This window comes from Alosa alosa, chromosome 8 (assembly GCF_017589495.1).
Source record: "Alosa alosa isolate M-15738 ecotype Scorff River chromosome 8, AALO_Geno_1.1, whole genome shotgun sequence".
NCBI lineage: Eukaryota > Metazoa > Chordata > Actinopteri > Clupeiformes > Clupeidae > Alosa > Alosa alosa.
In genome coordinates this window covers 15,359,878-15,386,126 of record NC_063196.1, presented here as the reverse complement: position 1 = coordinate 15,386,126, position 26,249 = coordinate 15,359,878, and the positions used below count along the sequence as shown (strand labels likewise).

Here is a 26,249-nt window from a genome sequence, read left to right as displayed (position 1 = left end):
TTTTTGATTTTCGAAAAGCGTTTGCCCGTCACAGCCAAACGAAATCGGCGGCGAAGCTCCGAAACAGGAAGTCGTCCATATCTCAGGAACACTGTCACATATCGATACCAAATTTTGTATATGAACTGGGGACTCCAGTGTGAGGATGCATAGGCAAAAAAAAAAAAAAAATATTCCAAAAGTTTCCATCATTTCACAAACAACCAACGGGTATTTGGTAACTCACACCATTCACCTTCTATCACAATGCCTTCCATGTATGCACAATGTCTCAGAGCAGACACAATGTCTCCAGGCATCCATGAAATCCCTGCTCTGCCATGGGATAGGATGGACTTACCAACTGAAATAGTAAGGAGAACAGTAGCTATATATAGCTTACATAATAGAGTTGTTTTCACATTGACGGTATTCAAATTAAATTTTTCATTATTGTTAAATATCATGATGGGAGAGTATTATTAAAAATGTTACAAGTATGCAAATGCATATGTTTACGGGCATTTAGGTTTTACTGTGTTGTTTTGTTGTAAAGACATGCAAGGCATTCTGGGCCGTAATGAACAGTGGTCGGCAGCACTCCATAGGCTACGTATTAATATGAATAGGTGTTTCTGTAAACCTAGGGATAATAAACAGCTATCTCTGTTACAAAAACGAGCTGGTAATCGCTCATTGAAGAGGGTACTATGATAAAAAGATTGTTTTCCTAAAAGCATGGAGTTGACGAAAGAATAAACAATCAATGTCACGTTAATGTTAAATAGCCTAGAACTATCTGAGCGCTAGGTGGCAGCGTTGTATTACATTTCACTAGTGTAGCCTACTTGAAATACGATTGTGAGATTCACAAGTAAGGAAGGTGCAAATATTATGTAATTTATTATGGGAAATTATTGGAAATGTTATTTCTTGTTTATTCTAATTGCAAACTACACACATCCATTCGGAATCACACGTACACATTTAATACTGAAAGACTATCATTTTGTTTATTTGATGTTGCTTAGCAACGGGGACAGACTTCTGAGCAAAGATTCTAGAACAGAGCTTCAGAGAGACACGTTTTGAGTTCGTGGCCAAGTACCTAAAATATCGATTTCCATGTGTATGTGCTGGATGGTGTGCTTCCTTTATGAAAGTAAGTGTTTTATACAGTTAACGTTACAGACATAATGAGTCATGTTGTAGTGGTCCACATAAATGTGCCCCTTCTGTTATTAGAATGCTAAGCAGAGATTTTAACATCATTTATTTCTTGTGTGGCTAAGCTAGCTAGCTAGGTCATAGGGAGGAGATGTTGCTGGTTATGAGATTTATGTTGCTTAGCGTAATGCCATGGTCATTTAATATGAGATGCTTGTACTCTTAACTTCGTCACTCGTAACTTTAGGAATCCTATTTTTTTTTTCTAAGTAATTCAGGAAGCATTTTAGCCCTAAAAGTAGCGCCTGAGTCTGTGACAGCTTAAGCGAGGACTCCTAATAAGACCGATTCACAAACAATGTTTTGTTGTGGCATTTCACGTCGCGATGTTTTGAAATGCGTCCAACAATCACGAGGGAACAATTTTGCATTGTAGGCATAACTAAGGGATCCAGTAACACCACCAACAACAACCAAAACTAGCCTACTCATTGTTTACATGTACATTAAATGTAACGTTTCATTGTGAATCAAATTAAAAGATTCTCCTCTTTGCAAACGTTGGCATAGGCATATGGTGACAGATTAATTTAATAATGTTGCTACATGAATCACGGTAAGCGTGAATGAAGTGGCCACTTCTTAATGGGACTCACTGTATGGAAGTAGGCTAAGTAAAATAGAGATGTTTAAAATAAGATAAAGTTAGGATATGCCCGCTTGACAACGGAAGAGATAACTGGCCTTTGGCCATAGCAACCATCCATTTAGAACGACTGGCCTTCATAGCAACCAAGGATCTTAGCTGTGATTCATGTAGATACAGTATGCATGCAATGTGATGCAAAGTATAGAAAGGTGATGAAATATACAGAGACAGGTCAAGAAATATAGTGCAATGTAGACAGTAGTATATAGTTGATTTACAGAAGGTGGCTTAGAGTAATATGAATTAAATATAAATATGTGCAGTGTATTAGCAGTTATCTCATACAATAAGTAGAATAATGTATGTAGATGTAGCAGGAACATTATAATAGTATAAATAATAATATAGATATATGCAGTGTATTAACAGAATATAATAAAACAGATATGTACATAACATACAGCTATGTGCAGTGTGGAAACAGTGTCATTGTAGTGCAGAAACAACATTATAAGAGTAGTAAGAATAAGTCTATGTGCAGGATGAATAGTATAAAGATCAGTAGAATAACTATGTATAAATGTAATTACAGTAGGCTTTAATGTCACGTAAAAAGTACAACCAAAGCTGAGCTTGATCAACTAGAACGTCTAAAGAACCAGAACTTGAGTGTAGTTTTTTGCTGGGTCCCAGGCCATGTTGGTCTGAGGGGAAATGAGAAAGCGGACAGTGCTGCTAAGCAAGCCCTCAATGAAGAAGTCACAGAATCTCAAATCCCTGCCCCAGACCTTAAACCTATACTGAACTCTTACATCTCAGATAAGTGGCAATCTGAATGGGATTAATGTACCAACAACAAGCAAGGAATGTGAATTTTGGCACATTTTCATGATCCACTGGGTCGTTATGGGCCACACAAAATACGGTGTTGCTAAAATTACTCCTATTGTGGCTATTAGAGACATGCGCGCACACAAAAACATCACTAATGTTGTGGACATTCCTTTATTCTGAGATGCATCAATAGGCTCTCAAAATAATCCCAAACAGACATAAGGTCTTTATAGAGCAAATCTATATAGATTATTTGTCAAATAAACCAGTAAAACAGAATTAGGGGATGGAATATATAACATTCACACTCATAGCTCATATTTTTTAAATAAATCAGTGAAAAAGTATCCTGACAAACAAGCAGCATTTTAATGCCTTAGTCATTATTTCATAATTTCAAATTTTTCTTACCTGATAGCCCAGTTTGAGAGGTGCAAGACGCGTGACATTATTTATTTTTGCAGCCAATCACTGCTGTTGTTTTATTTTATTGATTTGATTTTAGTCATAGAAGCTAAATTTGAAGGCAGGCCACAGGTAAAATCCAACGAACTGCATTCACCCCACAAGGCAATAGTTGAATAGAGCTTTTGAGGTATTGCCACTGCTCCAACACTGAAAGGCACTGTTAGAATGCTTGGATCAAGCCAGGTTCAGCATAGCGTATGTCACTGTCTGCTCACGTTGGTGACCGGACCAGGGCAAGCACACTTTCGCAGTTCCCGCCGGAAATGCAGTCTAGTCTAATTCTAATATTTACAGATATCTTGACAATGTAAGCACAGCTCAGTTTTAAGAAATGTTTAAAGCCCAAAGTTGGAGACCATGTTGAATTTTGCTACAATTTATTTCAAAACCGGTATATTTTTAAGTTATTTTTCTCGCGAACCGCCTCTCTTTCATGAGATATCTGTGTGATGAGTACTTCTCAAGGAGTTCAACAGAGAAGAATAGGTGAATTTGGACACGCTTATTTCTATTTTCAAAAAGTGAAGCGCTACGCCATGCTGCGGGGAGACTGCGGCTCACTGGTAGTTATTTTAGGTCATTTCAAATTTAATGCAATTTACTTTATAGGCATTACACGATATCCCTACGATACACTTTCTTATTTTTAACCGTCAGGGCCTATGAAATTTCCTCCGAATCTGACTGTATATTTGGGGTATACTAGCTCTATCCTACCCGCCACAGTGGCTGGTAAGTTGACCAAATTCACCCGCCAGTGCACAAATTCACCCACATTTGGCTCATGGTGGGTGCTAATTTCCATCCCAGGTGTAAGTGTGTGTGTATGTGTGTGTGTGTGTGCAGTATAATAAAAGCTGATAGAAATCTTTCTCTTGCACACTCTCTTTCCCATTTCTTTCTCTCTCTCACACACACACAACACATAATTTTTGTTTCCGCTGCCGTTGCAGTATAATCGCTTCATCGGAACAGTGTACTATCATGAGCCAGAGGAGGGTGAGGAGCCGAGACTGCTACTCCAAAACTATCGGCCAACGCAGGCCCTGTTTGACCGGATACTGATTGCCAGTGCTAATGCCGCCGTACCAATGTTCTCCTCATCTCACAGCCTAGTTGCCAGTCTCCTGGCCGTCCTCTTGACCAGCCTGGTGTCCCTCCTGCTCCCGAGGATGACATGAGGCTCAGTCCCCTGTGTGTGCTTGTAGGTCATACATACATACATACATACACACATATGGATAAAATTTACTTTTACTTTACTTAAGCGTTTCCTGTGTGTGCTTGTGGGTCATACATACATACAGTGTTGGGAAAGTTCACTTTCTATGTGAACTAGTTCAAAGTTCAGTTCACAAGTTTTAAAATGAACTAGTTCAATTCATAGTTCATAATTCAAAATTTTGAACTAAGTTTACAGTTCCAAAAATGAACTAGTTCATAGTTCTTTTTTTCCATATGTTGCTGCGAGCTATTATTTTTCAAAAGTATTGCCACAGCCCATATAGAACGCAAGTTAATGGGATTTGGGTCGAGGATCTGTCTTGACTGTCTTTTGATTTTTTTTTTTTATTGGCTTGCACATACCTTGAAAGGCTAGCCGGGTGCTTTAGTTCAATGTGCCGTTTCAGGTTTGCTGTGGATGTGACTGAAGTGCAGATTTTCTTTTTGAAAGCCGGCAGGCAAAGTTTGCACAGAAATGTAAGATTTTTCCCATCCTCACCAACCTTGTCATAAAACTCGTTTAAATGATCATACTTCTTTGACCTGAGGCCCAGTCAGGGCATACCTACATGAATGAATTTTTGAATTTTTATGCATATACATTGAACACTCTAGCGCCACCACCAGTTCAATGCTGGACATGTGTTCATGCGCGTGATCCTTGACTCTGATTTTCACAATTAAGGTAGCGTCTGAATCCTTGGACCATCCCGAGTTCATCGACTCCTATCCGGTCACTTTCCGCAATATTGGACCTCCGCCATATTGGATTTAGTCCAAACTCTACGAAAAGTTTCAGCGCTTACAAATTTCATCCGATTTTCACGGAACTTGGCGGAGATGATCTTCTGCCCGAGCCGCACAAACGATACTTGCCAGATTTTTCAATTTCATTTTTGTTTGACTGAAAAGTGTATCTAGCGACTGACAACAAATCTGGCGACTTTTTCGTGTGTCTGGCGACTTTTGTTTTCTTTTTGCGTTATCCTTCGGTTTGCCCAGGCTGACTGCAGCAGCAGCTCAAAGCGTGAGAATCTTCTCGCAAAGATGGCAAACTCTGTTTGGTTGTTGAAATGTCAGAAAATCTCTCCTCTCATGCCTGTTTCGTTAGTGAATTACTGTACATCGCGAATTTGCCCAAAGCGTTGCCCCATGATTATAAAAGGAATGACTGGCCTATATAGTATCCGCCCATTTTATTACAAGAAAGTAGATGTTCTATAGATCTAAGCCAAAGTCCTTTTAGGCAAGTCCCTCCACTCGACGGCCATATACCAACGTTTTATGGGCACTCATTGGGCACAGTCTTTGGGTCGAACTTCTTGGCGTCGCGCAGGCTTCCGCGACACCAATCTTGCTCCAGCGGCGAGATCACAACACATGATTGGCACGATGTCTTCACAACACACCATATGATTGGCTCAATGTATTCACATCACACCACATGATTGGCTCAATGTATTCACATGTCGACGTTTTGCCGAGGAAGGGGTGGGATATGTGTAGACAACGGCCATATTGGCGTGACAAACTAGCCCCATGCATTTCTATGGAGTATTTTTTGAGTGCTGTGTCTCCTCATTAGAAAGTCTCTGTCTAAGCTCAGACAACGCTCATTGGAAGGTGCAGCAACTATACGGGTGAAATTACAACAAGAGAGTCAACGAGACGAGAGCAATGACATGATGACAGGGAAACAGGGACACGCTTGCCAGCATCGTTCAACAATTGAACAAAGTAGGCTACAACTTCATTCACAAGCAAAGCAGATAGTTAATCGAACATACATAGAAAAACTTATAGCATTCGTTTAGGCTATGTAGGCCTAGCCTATATTATGTAGCCTAAATATATCCAAAATATAGCCATTGCCGTAAGGGTACATTGCGTGTAGGCTACCCTATGGTCACGTTATAATCAGACTTCAAGCAGTGCAAAGCAGATGCAGCAGTGAATAGGTTGGAAATGACTGCTTTTCAGCCACCTGATGCTCTAGTGTAGTCTAGATGATAGGCTACAGAAAGTAAAGTGTAGCCTATCAATAAATATACAAGTAGGCTATATTAAATCAAATGTATTTAAACTAGGCTCTTAAAGTTGCCTATATGAGTAGGAGAAAAGCAAACAGGAGTAAAAGGGAATTAAAGGGCCATCACCGTTTTTTTTTTTTTGGGTACGACGTGCTGACGTAATTAATATGCAAATTAGTGCGTGACGTCATTTAGCGACTTTTGGAGCTGGCTTTAGCTACTTTTCATTTGAAATAGTTGGCAACACTGACCATATGGTGAGTTTTGGACATTGATGGGGGGCTGACGTCACGCGAGTAATAAATAAACCATAATAACTTAGAAAACATAGTAGCAGCATGTATCTTTGGACGGCACAAATCAGCACAAACCTAGCACAAACGAATGAGACCATTTTGGGAAGATTTGGACATTGATGGGGGGCTGGATGGCGTCACACGTGTAACAAATAAAATGGAACATCTTAAAAACATAGTAGCACAAACGTAGCACAAACGATTGAGACTATTTTGGAGAAATTTGAGCAAGGGGCTGAGTGACGTCCCTAGCCAGAAAATGTAAAGTTTAATTACTTAAACCCCTTAACAGCACAAACGATCATTTTTACGGCACAAACGAATAGCAGTGTTTTTATTCATTTTTTAATGACATAGGGGCCAGCTTCACATCACATGTCAATGCCACCAGAGATGCCACTTCGAAAGTTTGTTTAGATCCTGCCGTCATGGAAACGCAACGTCACACTTCGGGCGCTCTCTCTAGAATCTTTGGAAGTGGGGCACCTGTTGCCGTGGCGACGCGTTGCTAACCTTTTGTTTACAATGATAATCAACTTCTGTGGATAACATTAGCATGAGTTTCACGAAGTCTAGAACGTAGCTGCTAGGCTAGCTGTAAAGTTACTTGCTATTTTACGTGTCTTAGTTTTGTTCTTAGAGTGTTCTTTTATTTCTATTAAATCGGGGCGTTTAAAATGGATTCTACTAGTTTGTATTACTCTTTAGATTTAGTCTCCGGCGCAGGTTTAACCTTGAGCAGTGAACAGAAAGCAGCCCTTCAGACCTCACTGGTCATCCTACAGAAAAACTACAAATTTCACCGTGTTCTGTTCTGGGGGAAGATCCTCGGTATAAAAGGGGATTATTTCATCGCTCAGGGCCTAAAAGACGATGAGATGAGAGATAAGAAGACGTTATACAGGTAAGTTAAAACGTCAAGCTCTTGATTTTCCACAAAGTTTTTGGGCCGAAAAAGCTTTATCGATACATATCTTTATAACCACCACTTATATCACACATCACTTTCATGTCGTTAACCTGAATTTAATCGATGGTATTTTCTTGGCTGTATATGAAGTTTTGATTGCATGGACTGGGACCTGCTGCCACCACCTACGGACGAGATGATAGCGGAGGTAAACACTGCGGCAAGTGGGCGCTTCATGGGAGACCCCTCACATGAGTACGAACACACGGAGACTCGGCGACATGGAGAGGGGGACGAGGCGGTGGAGGAGGACATTGTGGTAAGAATAAGACGGCTTGGACTCAAAACAACAGTTAAGTAACTTTCATTCAGAAACGCTCAATTCCAATATGTGATCGTCTTCCACCATTTATTTCGTAGGTTAAGGTTAGCGAAGAGAAGCGTTTGGCCACGACTGTGTTTACCATTGATCAAGAGGTGTCTGTGGTTCCACGGGGCGCTTACATCAAGAGTCCCCACGGGACCGTGCAGACAAACCGCAGCTTTGAGGGTATGACGGGAATTTCTATACCGGTAGTTTTTCATTTACAATTGTAGGCAATAGGCTATATAAGCTAAACGAGTAGGATGATATCGGTCAGTGGAAACTACTCTGAAGTGAGACACCATTGCCAGAAACTTGACCTTGCAGCATTCCAAGGGAGCGTAGCATACTTATTAAATCCGCTACCCCCTATAGCCTAATTAGGCAGTACAGGTCTGTATAGCAACAGCAAACGGGTAGAATGTGTGTAGGTTTGAGTCAAGGAAACTATATGTACTCACTTGGGCAGCTGTGGCCTACTGGTTAGGGCTTCAGGCTTGTAATCGAAGGGTTGCCGGTTCGATCCCCAACCAGTAGGAAAAATGTGGGCGGGGAGCACTGCTCTCCCATGCCCACATCCACGGCTGAAGTGCCCTTGAGCAAGGCCCCTACCCCCTCACTGCTCCACGAGCGCCGCTGTAGCAGGCAGCTCACTGGGTCAGCATTAGTGTGTGCTTCACCTCACTGTGTGCTGAGTATGTTTCACTAATTCCCAAATTGGGATAAATGCAGAGACCAAATTTCCCTCACAGGATCAAAAGAGTATACATACTTATACTTCAATCATCAATACATCAGAAAACATCAATATTCTCACACCATCAATCAGAAACGATTCTCAGCTGAAAATATTGAAAAGTATTTGGCTGGCACTCGTCAAAATGTCCAAAGTAGGAAAACATGGGGAATAAACAGAACTGTACAACCGTCAAAAATGAAAAGCAATCTACATGGGAAAACAGGCGTGTAACATGAATAGCAGATTATTGGTAAATGTACCAGGATCACAGGACAGACATCAGTCGTCTTGCCCTATACAAATAATTGTATTATATATTTATTACTTATAATACAAATGTATGTTTTTTCTGTGAAAAAGTAGATGTATGTTGGCATTCATGTACTGCAGATTTTACAGCAATTAATGCTTTTGCGGAATCAGATTAGGAAACTGTACCACTACCTACACTTCAACAATTCACCATTGGGCACTATAACTGAGCATTGGTAACTTACTGCATACTTGGAGCAGAGTGTATTAAGAGGAAGTGTGCTCTTGCAGGTCTTTCAGTTGGCGAAGCTGGGAAGCTGAGTAACTATCTACATTTCAGTGAGCCCAAGTGCCTGAGGAAGCCATCCATCCTTGAGATGGCCGAATCAGACCCTTGCAGAGACTTCCTGGACCCTCTGAGCGAAGACATACCTAAAGGTCGGTACATAGTCAACAAAAGATTCAGGATTTAGAACCCTGTAGTTCCTTCAATGGATAAAGACTTGAAAGTGAATGGGTGTGTGTTTGAGGGACAGAAACACAGAAGTGAATGCACTTTGCCTTGACATTCCCCTGACTGACTGAGGTGTGCCTGTGTTATATTGTATAGTCAACATTCTTGATTCACATCAGAATTCTTCCTCTGTGTGTGTGTGCGCATGCGCGCATCAGGTTCGTGGAGTATCCAGTTTGAGCGTGGCAGCAGTGTGTGTGTTCTGCGGTCTCTCCTCTGGCTGGGACTGAGTTTTTATCACATCCCTGGAACTCCACAGCATGGTTTTGTCTACATGGGGACTGGACTTAAGAACCTGGACCTGCCCTTTATGCTGTGAACACGCACACATAAACTAATCACAGGAGATGAGACACACAACATTAAACCCAAGTTAATTTCTCATGACTTATTTTATTTACAATGAATAAAAGGTTCTGGAACTCTGCACAGCATAGTTTTATATTTACATATCTGATAGCACAGTATTACCACCCCCCTTCAAACCCACCAAAATGTTCTTGAGTATGAAGACAGTGTGGGTGTGTGTCGAAGGCAAATGCTTTTCTTCCTGTACTGATATCTTAAGGACTGTGTGCATGTCAGAGGCGATGGTGTGAGTACGCGAGTCTCAGTGCCAGAAGCGTATGGGTCTTTTCCCATACTGAATGTTGTTTTTGAGGATGGGGTCTCCCACAGGCATGCGCTTTTTACACCATTTCAACCCACGCTTATAGATGGGTCTGGCTGTGCCTGCTGACCAACGGGTCAGGTATCTGCAAAAAACACACAATACACATGCATGTCAGGCACTCTGCAAGCCATACTTCATACGTCTTAGGGTACGTTCAGACTAAGCGTCTTTTTTTTGCAGCTGCCAGCGTCCGTTTTACATTATAATCCTATGGAGTAGACAGTGTTTTCAAAAAAGTCGTCGGCTTTTAAAACGCAACAGCAACAGTCTTTTTCTGCAGCTCAGAAGTTGAGAAATATTCAACTTCTAGCGGGAAAAACATCATACATCATGCTGTCTTTTTTTACAGCTGACCAATCACAAGTGGATTACAGAGACATGTGGTTTCCCATGACAACAAGTAAAAAATGGAGAAGGTGACAGAACACCAGTCGAGAGACTCGTTTTAGTGTCTGAGCATAGGGAATTGTTTGACATGACTTCACAACTTTATCACAACATACTAAAAGCAATAGCCAACCCCAATTTTTTCTTCTGCGATATTTTGTATCCACACGTAACGTTGGTCACTTTGCCTATAGCAAAAAACGCTTCTGGCTGCTTTTTGGAACAAGAACACTGGCAGATTGTTTTTCAACCTGAAAAAATGGTCTGCATAACTTCTTTTGTCAGAAAAAGACGCTAAGTCTGAACGTACCCTTACTGGGTACACATGTTGCATAATCTTAAGTGTGGTTAACCTGAGGAACAACACAAATACACAGACCTATTGAGCTGTGGTTTAGGCTTGGGAGTATGGCCCTCTGGAAGAGTTGGCTTGTGATCCGAAGCAGACCTGAGAATATACAAACACATAACAAAGAAGAGTTAAGGGAATACATCACCAGACTGCTGAGATTGACAGATGCCCACCCAAGTACACTAGCACACAAAGACTGATGTGCTCATTGGGCCATGTACACATATCTGGTCGCTGGTCTATGTACACGCACATGAGGTGTGATCAAATTTCTTGAACAGAATGGCGAACATACTTGTTCGAACAGATGGTTATGGTATTTAGCAGACGCTTTTGTCCAAAGCGACATAAACAATACAAAGTTACATTTAACAGTAAACAACTGAAAAAGTTGATAACACTATATTAAGGAAAATAGCAATAATAAACAATAGCAATTCAATCAATAGCCTAATGAAAATAAAATAAAGTACTATAATATACAAACCATAACGCATAGGAAAGGCTTAATAAACGAAGTGCATGTTGAAGATATGACGGATATGCCTTTAGACTCCTCTTGAAAGACCCAGAACGATCACAGGAACGGAGAACACTGGGCAACTCATTCCACCAACAAGGAACCATGGAGGAAAAGAGTCTTGAATTTGACCTAGTGTTTAATGGCTGGTCGACACAACAGACATCAGAAGATCGCAGTGGGCAGTTGGAAATCGATATGTTGATCATTGAATTATGATAGCAGGGAGCAGATCTGGTCAGTGTCGTCCCTCCACTCGGCGGCCATATTGCAGCGCTTTTTGGGCACTCATTGGGCATCCTATTCGGCAGAAATGCGCGTGCGCAAGGCTTCACGACACCAATCTTGCTCCAGCGGCAAGTTCACAACACATGATTGGCACGATGTCTTCACAACACACCATATGATTGGCTCAATGTATTCACATTACACCACATGAATGGCTCAATGTATTCACATGTTGACGTTTTGCCGAGGAAGGGGTGGGATGTGTAGACAACGGCGTTACAAACTAACCCCATGCTTTTTCTATGGAGGATTTTTTGAGTGCTGCGTCTCCTCATTAGAAAGTCTCTGGCCCAGGTGAGGCAAGCTGGATATTAATCTGTTGGAATAGCTGTTTTAGCTGGAAACACCAAAAACGAAGTTTCTGAGAGATTAAGATGAAGGTGGCGATCTTTCATCCAGACTGAAATATCCTTAAGGCATCGGTCCAACTCTCCATCCGTCCGACTCCCAACATGTTCACGGAAAACTAACTCCTTGGGAGTGTAAATATTCACGGAAAATTCAAGGCAAATTTTTATGTGCACACACACGCGCATGCACACACACATACCTGCTCGCTGGGCCATGCGGACACAGGCTGCAATCTTGTAATGCTCAGGAGTGCAGAGTCCAGTTACTCGCCGTGGCAACATGCCCCCATCGGAGCGGATGAACTGACTTAGCAGCAGCACGTCCTAATGGAGGAAAGCGCACACAAACACACACACTTAACTTACACTGTCTTATGGCATAATGCAATCATACACCTCATATCTCCATCAGAGCGGATGAACTGACCAGGCATCAGCACCTCCTAACAGAGGGACCCACACAATCACACATTAAACTTAGACAGTGTTATGATAAGCAACATATTCCAATCAGAGTGGATCATTTGACGGAGTACTGGTGACTCCCCCAACACTAAAAAAGGTGATGGCCTGGCACCATGTTAACACTCATTGGAAGTTGCAATTTCGAGTCTGGTATCTACACCACACAGGTGACATGGGCGGCAGCAGTGCTGCAACCGAGGACGGTTAGATACATAGGTAAGATCTTGAATGTTGAGGGAGGAAAGTAAGTAAATTTAATACTTAACACATTTACATCCAAAGTGAGTGGAAGGGCACTATTCATTCACTACCCAGGGCTCTTCCCATGTTGATTGTTGAATGTGTGGCACACTTACTGTGTAGTCGTATTTGTTCTGGAGGTTCCATCTATAGATGGGGCAGTGGGCTGAAGGGTTGGGTGGCACAGGTGTATCAGGAGAATCAACAGTCACTCCCTCTAACTGAAACAAACACACACTCAATTTTAGGCCTTTATTCTCACTATCACATTACAACCACGGCAACATCCCACTAATGAACTACAGTTACACCCCACTAATGATCAGCGGGCAACCTGTAGAGAGAGTCAAACAAGTTTTTTAATACCTTGGTGTCCTCCACATTACTGAAGACTTAACATGGACTGGCTAACAAAACTTTATAGCATATGTTCTCCTGAAGAAATCCAGACATTCAGCGACTCTCTGAGCTACTCCAATTCTAAACTCTCACAAAGTTTCTACATCCAACACCGAAGGGCAACATTTTGTCCATCAGGTGAAGGTAGCATCTTATAACCTTGTCCGGGAACTCCTAGGCCTATGGTTTTCAAAAGTCAAATGCTCCCTGACAAAGACATTCGAAAATTAAGAACGTTTCTTGACTTGAAAAATACACTAATTTTTGCTCACTCGCGTCATTCAAACCCTGAACACATCGCGGACTGGTGCGATGAAATGTAGTTTCTTTTTGTACCATTTAAATTCTCAGAATTTAGGCCTGCTACAACAACATCACCCTGCTACAATAACAAGACCCAATGATCAACCACATAGATAGCCTACCTAAGGACAAAATGTTATCTGGGTGTTGCCTCGCATGTAAGTTGGCTCAGTGAGTAGAGAATCATGCTGGATGCAAGGTGTATATGAAAAGCGACTTAACCACCTGCTCAACTTGATTTCTAATGTCCAGAAGAGTCCAGACTCCTAAGAGCCCAAAAGATTCTGAAGGACCCTCTGGCCTAACAATGGATTATTTTACCCCTGAAATCAAGAAGACGATCTGATATAGTCACCAGAGCCAGAACTGATGAGACTCAGCTGAAGGTTTTAAACATCCCAGGCCATCCCAACTCTGAACTCACACTATACTGGTCTTTGCACACATTGCATGCAGTGAGCATTTTCAAATGCATTTGGTGCCCAACTCTGAACTCACACTATACCAGACCAGAGAATGTCATTCAGGGTTCCTCAGCACTCATGACCTTCTCCACACACACACACACACACACACCTACAAATGAATTTTAGCACTTTTACATCCCTCTCCCACTATGCTCCAGACCTTTTTTTATTTTTCTTATTTCATCAAAGGGGAGGCAAAGAAAACACACACACACACACACAGTCATCTGACTTTCTCCAACTTTTGCACACTTTTTATTTATTATTTTTGATTTCTCCTCCATCTACCCATGTCCTTGATTGCCTAGCCTTAACCCATGTTGAACTTATACAAACTACAATCAAATCTGAGATTTCTCAACGACAATCAGGTGAAAGAGACACATTTAGCCGTCTAGCTCTATTGACTCCCATTCATTTTGCACTCATGGTGATTGCCCCCAGTGGAATTCTGGTGGAACTACAACCAAAATTCGGTACAATGGGACTTAAATCATAGACTGTATAGTCTATGGATTTAATACGGAGTGGCCAGGCTCTCCGTAGACGTGTTCTGGCCAGATCCTTAATCCTAGATTACCAGGGTCTGGATTTTCCAGGCTAGCTGTGGTAGGCTATGAGCATGCAGCGCATGCACGCGCAAGGAACCAGGTGGAAAGTCCAGGACTTTGGTAAAAGTTAGACAGAAATTGGCAGATTCGCAAGATTCACGTTTTGCGGTTCAATAAATCATAGGAGAAACATTTTCATTGCATTATAGAGAGCTCTATCTAACCGTAGTAAGGTAGACAACAAGCTACAACCCGGTTTTCATCCGAAAGAACCGTGTACATATGTGGATAAATAAAACGCATCCCTGTGAGCATTCTGCTTTCACCCTAGCGTCTAGGGACCTTCTACAAAGTGCAAAACCGAAAGTGGATACAAATACATTTAAATAGCTTCACTGTTATTGAGCCTAGTGCTTCCAAAATCATAGCACACAGCTAGTGGTTCCCTAGCAACACACTACACCTGCCAATTACAGGAAAAACGGACTCACTATTTATAATATATTTTTATTGGGGGTAAAATTCAATAGCTTCACTGTCATTGAGTCCAGTGCTTCCAAAATCACAACACACATCTAGGGCCTCACTAGCAACATACTGTAACAATCAGACTGGTATACAGTGACTATTACTAAAACACGGATAGTTCTCTGATCATGCTATAAAATACTGATATGTTCCTAAGAATGTTAAGAGAAAGCACAGGCAACATAAATGTGAATCTCGTTTCACCATATATTTTACATACACTTAAACCACAATCATTCAAACAATTCACAATTCAAAATGAACAGTTCTTAAATTGTTCCATAAGCTGCACGCCGGATATCACAGCGCGCACATCTGTTCAGCTTGTAGGCCGAGTATGTGCACCCGTGACGCACGCCTAGACAGACACTCCAAACGAAAAAGGTAATCCACAAATCCAGCAAGAAACGATAACTGAAGAATCCCGAAACCAGTCTTAATTATCCACCCGAAAAATAGCAAAATTAACTCGCAATGAAGTTCTCCAAAAAGAAAAAGATGACTCCAGGTCACGAACTGATCAGTCTCACCGGCTTGTCGTAGGATACGGGTATCGGTTGTTGTTTCCGTGTAGTCCTTGAGCCCGGTAAACAGTGGCCTTTAGCTACTTCCACCACTAGCTTAATCCAGTGCACTTGTAGTCACAAACTCGCCAGGTCTCCAATGGTCTCCCTGAGCGTAATACTCGTCTCACTTTCCCTCTCGCTTCCTCGATTTTAAAGACTTTCAAATTTGGCGCATCAGCTGATAGGGCCGTCAGCTGACTGGTTTGACAACCAGCTGATCCATTCTCCCACACCCATAACATATGTAAAAATGTCCATACAGATTAAATATCCAATTAGATATTCAACACAGGGCAACAGGGGCATAAACAAGATGGAAAACAAATGACAGGAAATACACTTATATAGGTTACCCATGGTTAGGTTGCCCAGGAAGAGTCCATTTTTCCATAATTACCTGCTGTAGCATGTTGCTTGGGAGGCCCTAGATGTGTGTTGTGATTTTGGAAGGAGCAGGCTCAATAACAGTGAAGCTATTGCATTTTTCAACCATTAAAAATAGATTATAAATAGGGTGAGTCTGTTTTTCCATAATTAGCTGGTGTGGTATGTTGCTAGTGAGGCCTTAGATGCGTGTTGTGATTTTGGAAGCACTAGGCTCAATGACAGTGAAGCTATTGAATTTTACCCCCAATAAAAATATATAAATAGGGCGCAGTTCGCTTTTTGGCCACTCAAGGGGGCAGGCAGGTGTATACACTCAAGGGGGCAGGCGATCAACTCTCTGCTAACCCCATAGAACGCCCATTCATTTAGGATTTTTTTGAACTCCCATAACTTCATATAACATACATCCTGTGCCGACATTGTAGCTTCTGTATTATCTACATAAACAATAGAAGGCAAAACAGGCTCAACTACCTCGTATGTAATGTTGAGGTTCTCGTAAGAAGTATAGTTAGCAAGTCCGGTTGTAGGGAAGCTAACGTTTGACGTAATAGGACACTATTATGCCTGTCGCACAGTAGGGAGATAACCGTATTGTTTGGATAAGAAGCCAAGTCCTGCCAGCACGGAAACTCATGAACAAAGCTATGTAGCTTACAATATCATTACATTAAGCAGACACTTCTTGACCAAAGTGACTTATATATGTCAGCTATATTACAAGGGATCACATTATCCCCGGAGCAACTTGGGGTTAAGTGCCTTGCTCAAGGGCACAAGGGTGGAAGCCGGGAATTGAACCGACAACTTTCAGGCTACTGCATGCTAGCCCAGCTCCTTAACCACTACACTACCACCGCCCCAATACCATTGTATGTTAAGGTAAAAGCATTACATAGAGGCAAGTAAACCTAATAAAAAACCGGCACTTCTGCAAGACGTTAATCATTTCAGAGGTTTTCGATGGATTGACTGTAGGTCGGAAAAGTAGAAAGACAAGGCTATAACTTTTGTTTTGTTTTACCATGATTGTGTTTGAAGATTATCATGTCTGGTAGTTTCAACATTAACACTACTTGATACCACTTGTTAGGATGATAATAATAATACATAAATAAATGTTTAACTTTGATGACTTTGAAGGTGAAAGAAGGGTGAGAAGAATTCCTATGTGAACCATCTATCATAGGAGTTACAAGATTCAGTTCGATGGCGAACGTCACTAAGTTAAGTGCGAGTCTGCGCAGTACGATGGCAAGCCAACTGAAAAAACCTTCAGTGCCCTCCCATTGAAAACGACGGAGTCTGTTCGTCCATTTCTTTTACTGTGTATGTATACACTATAGTGTGTTGCTAGGGAAGCACTAACTGTGTGCTATGATTTTGGAAGCACTAGGCTCAATGACAGTGAGCTATTTAATGTATTTGTATCCACTTTCGGTTTTGCAATTTGTAGACGGTCCCTAGACGCTCGGCTGATAGCAGAATGCTCACAGGGATGCGTTTTATTTATCCACATACACTGTTATTTCGGATGAAAACCGGGTTGTAGCTTTTTGTCTACCCTAATACGGTTAGATAGAGCTCTCTATTGTGCAATGAAAAAAAATTCTCATATGATTTATTGAACCGCAAAACGCGAATCTGCCCATTTCTGTCTAACTTTACCGAAGTACCAGAAGGCACACATTCCCGCTATTCTTCCAAATGAATTAGCTGGTCAAGGGAGGTTAACTGATCACAAACCCCTGACATTAAGTAATAATGCAAAGACTTGTTTACTCACAGTTGTTGTTTTACCCTCCTGTTTCTCCACCACTGAAAAGGAAGAGACATTTTAATTAAACAATTTCCCCTAGAATAAACGGTTGATGAAAATGCCATGCCATGTGTAAGAACAAACAGCAAGCACGAATGGTTTGTGGGCCAGTAAAAAAGGAAAAGGTTTGGGACCGCCAGAGCCCATCTATAGAAAAATTTCCTAGTGTTAGACTACTGCCAAATGCTCAGATAGATCTTCCATGGAGGTTGCATAGGTTGCTGACCGATATAACGTTACATGTGACATTCAGTGATTAACAAAAGGCACTTACCTTTTACGATCCCACGACTAGGAACATGACCGAATACGGCGAGCTGTGGCAAGCGGTTCACATTCTGTAATGTGGTAAAGCAGCTACTTTTGGCCACAATGCGCTGGGCATTTGAAAAGCATGTCAATACCGACTTCATAATCCCGTGCGCCGCCATTTTTGCTGTGACCTTACGGCTCGCGGAAGTAACTTGTGAGCACCCTATTTAAGTATCACATTTTTACGGATAATATATTGACGAAGACAGTGATTTTGTATTGAATTTAAAACAATTAACCGTATCGTAGCTAAAAGTGTATTTTCATCATCAGCTCTGACCTTCTTCCAATGTTGTGTTAAAAGAAGACCCGGAAGTTAAATAATCGGGGAAGACGCTTCAGAGCCTGTTCAGAGAATGTCTAATAAGACGGGCTCTGGCCTGTTGCTCTTCATCTGTTCAGAGCTCGTTTGTGTTGCTTTTGCCTTTTTGGTAAGCCGAGAAACCATATAGCAGTGTTGCCAAGCAGAACAAGCCGAAATCCCTCCACAACAAGGTGGTGCACTAGTAGTTGTTCGTTATTGCTTTAGCAGTTATTGAGGCGAAGGGTTTCATACATTTGCTGTGGGTGTGACGTTACCACACACCACCAGAGGGCGGACAGTGTATTTTACGAGAGTAGACTAATGTTTTCTTCGTTGTTTTGGAGGCTTATTAGACATTCTCACCTATAATCCATATTGAGCTTGCAGAAACCACAATCAAATCTTCAATTTCTCAACGACAACCAGGTGAAAGAGACAAATTTAACCGTCTAGCCCCATAGACCCCCATTGTTTTTGCACTTATTCGTGATCGCCCCTAGCGGAACTGCAACAGATTGCAGGTAGGCTACAATGGAGTTAATAGGGAGTGATCCACGGGCTCTGTTAATGACATGGTTTGTTAGATTTAACATGCAGGTAAGTTCGACATGCAGCCATTTCAAAATAAACAGTGGGCCATGGGTGAATGGCATGAAGTGAAGTACAATAGAAAGATAAAATGTCATGGTCCTTTACAGAACATAGCTCCACTACTTCAAGTGTCAAAGCTGCAGTATCACAATCAGTATAACTGCAGTTATGTTTTTGTAAGGGGTAGTCCTCTATGTAGGCCTAGTGCTTGGACTGTTCTGTATACTCTTATGGCAGTCTGATTTTCGAGAGCCGTAGAATGAAGATCCTGAAGGTGACTGCACTCTTAACCCTGGATAAAAGTATACCTCAATCATTGGTAAAATGCTAATTTCTATAAATACGGATCACTCCTTTAAACCCAGACTACAAGAGATAACATCCATGCAGTCTCAGGGGCACATGAATAAATACTGGTAGTCCGATGGGTCATACTCTTTTTCCTCTCATATAAGACTGGTTTGCTGGTGACTATTATGCTGGTGGTCCAACACTGGCAGACTGACAGATATGCTGACAGAAAGGAGCAAATGGATTGAAATTGTTCACTTTTTAAAATATATATACTTTTGGACTTTATATGCCTTTAATCGGACAAGATAGAATAGTGAGTGACAGGAAGCGAGAGAGATGGGGTGGGACCGGGGAATGACCCGGGCCGACTTATACCTGTTTCCCCGTGGGCACATGGACCCACATTTGGTATGGGCGCTGTAACCAGTTGCACTAGTCAACCGGGCTACAGTTGCACCACAGTGCCGCCAAAATTATTTCCCTTTGACATTGGTCTGGTAATCTTTATAATAATATTTCTTTTCTTTTTTTTGAAGTATATTTTTTGGGCTTTTTTTGCCTTTCTTAGGACAGGACAGTAGAGAGTGACAGGAAGCATGTGGGAAAGAGAGATGGGGTGGGATCGGGAAATGACCGCAGGTCGGATTCGAACCTGGATCCCCGTGGACACTCAGACCTGTCTATGGTACGGGCGCTGTAGCCTGCTGCGCCACAACGCCCCATCTTTATAATAATATTTCAATGTAGAAACCCAAGGGACAAATGTGGCTACACCAATAGGACTATGGGTTAAATAATTACAAATATTGATGGATGTTTGCAACCATGCTATTACAAATACTTTTGTATGCAGTTATATGGGCATTTATAATAGACATCTAGGCTTTGCATTTCTGTGACCTACAACATATGGATTAAAGTCTTGGGACACGAAAGACCAAAAGGACAAAAGGCTTCCCAGAAAAGCTTTGGCTTGTGTCAATTTCTGGGAAATTCTGGGCCGATACCGATGTATGAAATAACAATTTGCCCGATAACCGATGCCGATACAATATATTTTCCTGTTTGTTTACTTTTTATGGTTAATTATTCCCTTTAGTAGAGTGGAAGGAAAAATATTCATATATATGGGCCGATATATCAGTGCATCTTTAGTGTGGGATTTCTTGCCCATTCATTTAGAAGAGCATTTGTGAGGTCAACTAATGATACTGGACGAGGGGGCCTGGATTGGTGTTCGATGGCTTGTGGTCAGGGCTCTGTGCTGGTCAGTCAAGTTCTTCCACACCAAATGTCCTTATGGACCTTGCTTTGTGCATCACATGACAATACCACACATGCATTCACTGAGCTCCACAGAATAACCCATTCTTTCACAAATATATGGCCATATTTCTCTTAGTGGAATGTTTCACACTCCCAAGTCCAACATGTGGATAGTTAACTCACTAGTCTTACACCTAAACCTAACTGCCTAACATTCCCTCACCATTAATAAAGTGTCTGTCTGTCTGTTAGTGCAGTAGTACTGTACAATATATCTTCAATGTCACATATGACATAAAAATTCAGAAGCTAGCACATACCTGAGCCAATCAGCTTTATTTACCCTCCACCCCACCCCCCAAACTCAATCACGATCAAATCAAACAGGATTAAGCTCTTTTTTCAAACTTCTAACTACATACACAGTCCCGCACAGATGGGGATCATGGTAGGAGTAAAGGTAACATTACAGGTTTAAATAAAGTTAGCAGTTTTTGACTTGGAACACACATCAACTGGGGCCTCATCATTGTGACTGTGATAAAATAAAAATGTTCAATGTCAAATCAGATAAAGAAAATATCCTTGTACTCTTCAGCCCTCTCCTCGATGTAGGAAGGATGTGAGTGAGAGTGGGATCGGCTGTGAGAAAGAGAGAGAAGAAGAGGAACGAGACACAGCACTGCAGAGCGATCAGTCCATTGCGCCAGGAGGAGCCAGGGTGGCCCTTGTTGCTCCCGGCAACATGACTCTTAAAGGACGTCTCAACTCACAGTCACTGAATAAGAGTTTGACCCTAAAAATTATATAGCATCATCCTCTTAGTGCGACACACACACACACACACACACACACACACACACACACACACACACACAAAGCCTGGTAGTCACAGGGCAGTACGATCTCCTGGACCAAAAGGTTAGGGGTCATCATGTCCTGACCCCTGAGCATGTTCTAAAAGCCTTCAGGGTCAGTGGGAGTCATTCCAGAGGTAAGATGATTGGGCGGAGCCATCGAAGAAGTGTGTGGGGGAGAGAGAGAGAGAAAGAGAGAGAGACAGACAGACAAGAGATTGGAAGAGGACAGGGGCTCGTCCCTCACCCCTGTGCATTAAGGCATGGAGCAGCTCCGGTGAGTATGCCCCCCACACAACCCTGCTGGCTGGAAGCGCAGGTGTAGCCTACTACAGTGAAGTGGACAGTTCTGCACCTCTGCAAGAGATAGGTCCAGTCCATGGGTCCCAGCCCTGCAGTGGACTTGCAGCGTAGGGGCTGCTCAGAGAGTCTCAAACAATACCGCCTCAAACCCACACCACCCCCCTGTTCCTCTGCCCTCCCCCTTAATGTTCAATCTCCTCCCACTATGGGCGTGGACTCAGGAGCATTCCTCTCCGATTCGCTGGCACGATCGGCCCACCTTGCGGTCCAGCTTCACCATCTTCAGCACCGCTTCCTCACGGCCGCGGCCCAGGTGGTCGAACATGCAGTCGTGTTGCTCCGGCAACCGGTGCAGCATGCAGAAGACATAACCTTGGCGAAGAGATACAGATGACCTTTGATTGAGGGTGTGTGTAGGTGTGTTTGTGAACATGTTTTTGTTTGTTTGGTATGTGATTGTGTATGTATGTGACATATATGATTGTGAAGTGCAAATATAAGTGTAAGGTGTGTGTGTGTGTAAGGTATGAGTGTGCACATGATTGTGAGGTGTGAGTATTGTGTAAGGTTCTAAGGTTTTATGTGTATGCATGCATGCATGTGTATGTGTGATTATTAGGTATGTTTGTATGTGTGATTATTAGGTATGTGCGTATGTAATTGAAGGTGTGTGTGTGTGTGTGTGTGTCTCACCACAGCGGCAGGACCCCAGCTCTTGCTGCACCAGTTCCAGTTTGATGTGGCAGCGATGGCAACGTCTACGCCTCTTCTGCTTGGATCCTACTCTGGAGCCCTCTCCTTCACTTAAGCCCTCCCCAAGACAAGCTTTCTTTTCTGGGGAGACATCGCTCTCAGAGCCACAGTCTGGAACACACGCACATACATGCACATACGCGCACACACACACACACACACACGCAGTAAGATCCAGTCTGATGGAAGAGAGGAGTACATTTTGCACCGTCTTCTTTCTCTCTCTCTCGCACACAGAGAGACCTCATACAGTGCCTAAAACAAGATTTTACTGTCAAACACAAAAACATTTAACAAAAACAAAAAAAACATTCATACACTTCACACACACACAGCTGTAGTACCTGAGTCACAGGTGCGTTTGGTGGGCGTGTGTAGAATGCTGTGGGTAGAGTCTGTGCTGGAGGATTCTGTTGACGAGAGCAGAGCAACACACACCTCATCATCACACACACACGCACACTCCTTATGAATACATACACAGTACACACACATCATCACACACAGACAGCTCTTATAAATACACACACACACCTCATCATCACCATCATCAGACACACACAAACACAAAATTGGTTCTCTATCTTTCTCAGCGTCTCCTTTTTTCCACTCTACCTTCCTCTCTCTCTCTCTTACACTCATCTTTGACACACACACCAAAAGAGGCTGGTAAATATTACTGATGTAAATTCATGTTTGTTTTTATGATTAAAACAGTGAAAACCTTACAGACTTTCATTGCTTTATGGCTTTACAACTTGCTCACGGTCTCAACTCATCAGTCAACGACAAAAGGTTCAAATAAGTGAACTCCTCTGGTTCACCTTTAACTTATGGTGCCACATCAGAACCCAAGTTTCATGTATCTAGCCACCTGACAGTGCATGAGTAAGGCACGTGGCCATGGGCTGAGGTTCTTACCCTCTGGAGGGCTGGGATTTGGGGCAGGCACAGCCTCACTGGATGGCATGTCTGGGACTACTGGATCTGAGGATGATGATTGGCTATTACTACTGCTTGTCTCATGGTCAAATGCTGGGGATTGGTCTCTGTTGGTGTTTGGGTGGGACTTAGCGTTGCAGTCGTCTTCTGGCTGCTTCTTCTGAACATCTGATGATAGACACAGGAAGTCATAAGGTCACAACAGAAAATTAACCACGGAATATAATCACACACCCTGGCTTAGTATTCTGAAGAACAGGGCTATAAGAGCTGTGGAAATGTCCCAGAGCAATAAAGGTTAATTCTAAATTTAGTTTTATTTTCCCTTGAGCTATTTGTCTGCTCTCCTGAGCAACTGACATGACTGGTTGTGCAAACTATTTCATTGCTGTGCCTGGAGGAATAAAGGACCTGGAGAAAGCAGAAAGAGGGATTCAAGTACAGTAGAGATGAAAAGACAGGAGAACAAAAAAAGTGAGGAAGTAGAGCAAAGAGGAGGATGAGGTGAGAGATGATGACAGAAGAAATGATGGAAAGAAGAGCATAAAGAAAAGCAGTGGAAAGTGTAGGGGATGTAGAGGAGTTGATAAGAGAGGACAGCAGACGAGAAGACAGGACAGGAGCATATCACTGAGGCACACTCACCTCCAAAGCACTTGGAGCACAGATTCATGGTTTCACTCGATCTGCAGAAAACACACACAGGTTATGCTGAGGGAAATGTCAGGGTGTCACAAGACTTTGTCAGCCCTGACTACATTCACTCAAACTGATATGCGACAGAGCCGTATAAAGAGTGTGGCCAACTCTCACCATGTTGGATACCAACGTCAGAAGACTCTACAGCATAACCCTATGGGGTGAATATGCTATGTTGAAATAAATAGCTTATTTTCATAATTATAACACGCATATAAATATTATAATCAACGTTTGTCGATATAAAGGCCCTTACAGAAATATTGGTCTCCAACATGACACCCATTAAATTCCCTAGTTGGCCAAACTCTCTCTATATATGGCTGATATGTGAGTTTCTCTAGTGCCCTCTAGTGTTCTGGGTGCCACAGCTCCATACAGTAGGAACAGGCATACAAGCTAACTCTACACATCAGATTGGGTCCTAAACAGCTTTGCTCTCTGCCACTGAGAAGCGACTAGCTTTTATCTGTAAGATCGGGCCAGAATCGACTGAAGTGGGATACAATGAGTATCCACTTAACCAGAATCAGCCAATCTGTCAAATCAGAACAGCCTACGTAGGTTCCACTTAGTTAAAGGTGATTTTGAGTGACCCAATGTGTGTGTGTGTGTGTGTGTGTGTGTGTGTGTGTGTGTGTGTGTGTGAGAAGACACTGGAACACCACAGGATATTGTAGTCTACCTCATTGTGCTGGTTGAACATAACCAACACTTCAATTCACCTGAGTGCAATCTGCAGTCACCTGACTAGCATTCACAACAAAAATAGTTAATCCTTTCTTTCACACACACACTTATATACACACCTCATCACCTTGTCCCCTCCCTAAGCATCACACATATACACAAACAGCCCATCCTTTATCCTAAGAAACGTGTAAGATCAATGGTAACGTTCATCAATCAATTACAAACAGGCCTATCTGTTCACAGAACAGAGAACAAGATTAGGCTAGACCTTCAAACGTTATCATCATGGCATATGTCCCACGACTTTTGCCTTGACATTGTTATCCATCTTTACTATCGAAGTTTACTTAAGTTACATGTGTAAAAACCTAAATCGCACCGTCTAAACGCAATGGTTATTTACGTCGAACCACAGAAGTATTAGCTTAATCTATGCTGTTCAAAACTTCAAAGTAGCCTACAGCAGCACAGTTACCCAACCCCCACCTAGCCTTGCTATAAACAATAACACTACCGGTCAGCCGGAGATTCGGTGGAGAACGGTTTTATCAACGCCCTAGCAATAAGCTTCACATTTCTTACCCCCAGAATCCACAAGGGCAACGAGGTGGGAGTTGAGACGCGTTGCTGCGTTCGCTACCGGTGTCCCCCATGACAGGCGATTGATGATGGAGATACGCGAGCCCGAGGATGGAATGAAGGCCTGGTCGATCCGGAGAATCTCCTGGTGAAACGAATCAGACAAATAATGACCAACCAAAGCTCTCTCCCGTGGTCGGTCTTCGACCAGGATTTCGTGGGCTGAAAGACAGCTTTGCCGTCACGGGCGGCCACCAAATTCCCGATTCGCTTTTTGTTATTTTAAGCGGTTTTCCACGCGGACCGGAGAATTCGCAAACCCTCACGGAAGCGCGACCAGCTGGAATTTTCTCGTGCCGCCGACAGTAGAGGGAGCCCGTGTGTACTGGGACCACCGGTCGATCCAGAAACGTTTCCACAAACATTATGCAATATGTAGCTCAACAAAAAACAGGTAATAAAGGGCCATGAGCTGCTGCAATTCAGAGTGCGGCATCTGATTGAGGTCAAGAGCTCTGATCTGATCATTTGAGGAGCACAGATACACAGAAGGGCTAAACTGTGGTTATATTGGATAAGGACTCGATATTGTTCCAACAAGCATACTTCTTGATTCCCATGCATATTTCTGAACGAATGCAGTAAACAGTCTGTTCCAGATCTACATCTGTACTATTTTTCTGTTACCTCCTAACACTAGGGGGCAGTGGAACTCATCCCCTGTTGGTCAACCACTGATAAATACCCTCATTAATCCCAAAAAGAGAATGGGTATTGGTGCATTGGTTTATTAATGAAATCCATTCACTGTATTATATTATAGGCCCTACTTAACATAGCCAACATATAACCTGTCTAGAGATCAAAGGGGTCTACTACAGTTCCGCCATAACCATTAGAATTGTCTTGATGATTGCGTCTTGTTGAAAAGCAGG

General features: G+C 42.4%; 4 protein-coding genes across 5 annotated transcripts in view; 2 read left to right on the top strand and 2 right to left on the bottom strand.

Annotated features, from left to right (window-relative positions):
* The window catches only part of LOC125299726 (receptor-type tyrosine-protein phosphatase gamma-like), a 70,064-nt gene extending 65,705 nt beyond the window's left edge, over positions 1–4,359 (top strand). Inside the window, exon 9 of the mRNA XM_048251131.1 lies at positions 4,051–4,359. Coding sequence (XP_048107088.1) covers positions 4,051–4,278 — 228 coding nt within the window. The 3' untranslated portion in view covers positions 4,279–4,359. The remainder of the gene's footprint in view (positions 1–4,050) is intronic.
* A 2,629-nt stretch (positions 4,360–6,988) lies between these two features.
* Positions 6,989–9,853, top strand: rsph9 (radial spoke head component 9). Its single transcript, XM_048250407.1, has 5 exons — positions 6,989–7,551; positions 7,708–7,876; positions 7,978–8,107; positions 9,204–9,350; positions 9,585–9,853. Exons 1-5 carry the CDS (start codon positions 7,325–7,327, stop codon positions 9,743–9,745), a joined length of 834 nt encoding a protein of 277 aa, XP_048106364.1. The 5' UTR covers positions 6,989–7,324; the 3' UTR covers positions 9,746–9,853.
* mrps18a (mitochondrial ribosomal protein S18A) lies at positions 9,795–18,528 on the bottom strand. Its single transcript, XM_048250409.1, has 6 exons — positions 17,996–18,528; positions 17,689–17,720; positions 12,818–12,922; positions 12,197–12,320; positions 10,866–10,934; positions 9,795–10,181 (listed from the first exon to the last, which is right to left on the bottom strand). The coding sequence occupies exons 1-6, from the start codon at positions 18,150–18,152 to the stop codon at positions 10,174–10,176; spliced, it is 495 nt and encodes a 164-aa protein (XP_048106366.1). The 5' UTR covers positions 18,153–18,528; the 3' UTR covers positions 9,795–10,173.
* On the bottom strand, positions 13,956–25,864 carry LOC125299220 (AN1-type zinc finger protein 3 homolog). Of its 2 annotated transcripts, XR_007194339.1 has the most exons (7): positions 25,318–25,864; positions 23,989–24,029; positions 23,323–23,511; positions 22,746–22,811; positions 22,342–22,512; positions 21,320–22,020; positions 13,956–13,979 (listed from the first exon to the last, which is right to left on the bottom strand). XR_007194339.1 is itself a non-coding variant. In XM_048250408.1 (6 exons), the coding sequence occupies exons 1-6, from the start codon at positions 25,386–25,388 to the stop codon at positions 21,866–21,868; spliced, it is 693 nt and encodes a 230-aa protein (XP_048106365.1). In that variant the 5' UTR covers positions 25,389–25,864; the 3' UTR covers positions 20,809–21,865. The 2 variants fall into 2 exon arrangements, 1 of the variants encoding a protein (XP_048106365.1); XM_048250408.1 differs by lacking the exon at positions 13,956–13,979 and having other exon boundaries at positions 20,809–22,020.
* Positions 25,865–26,249: the final 385 nt, after the last annotated feature.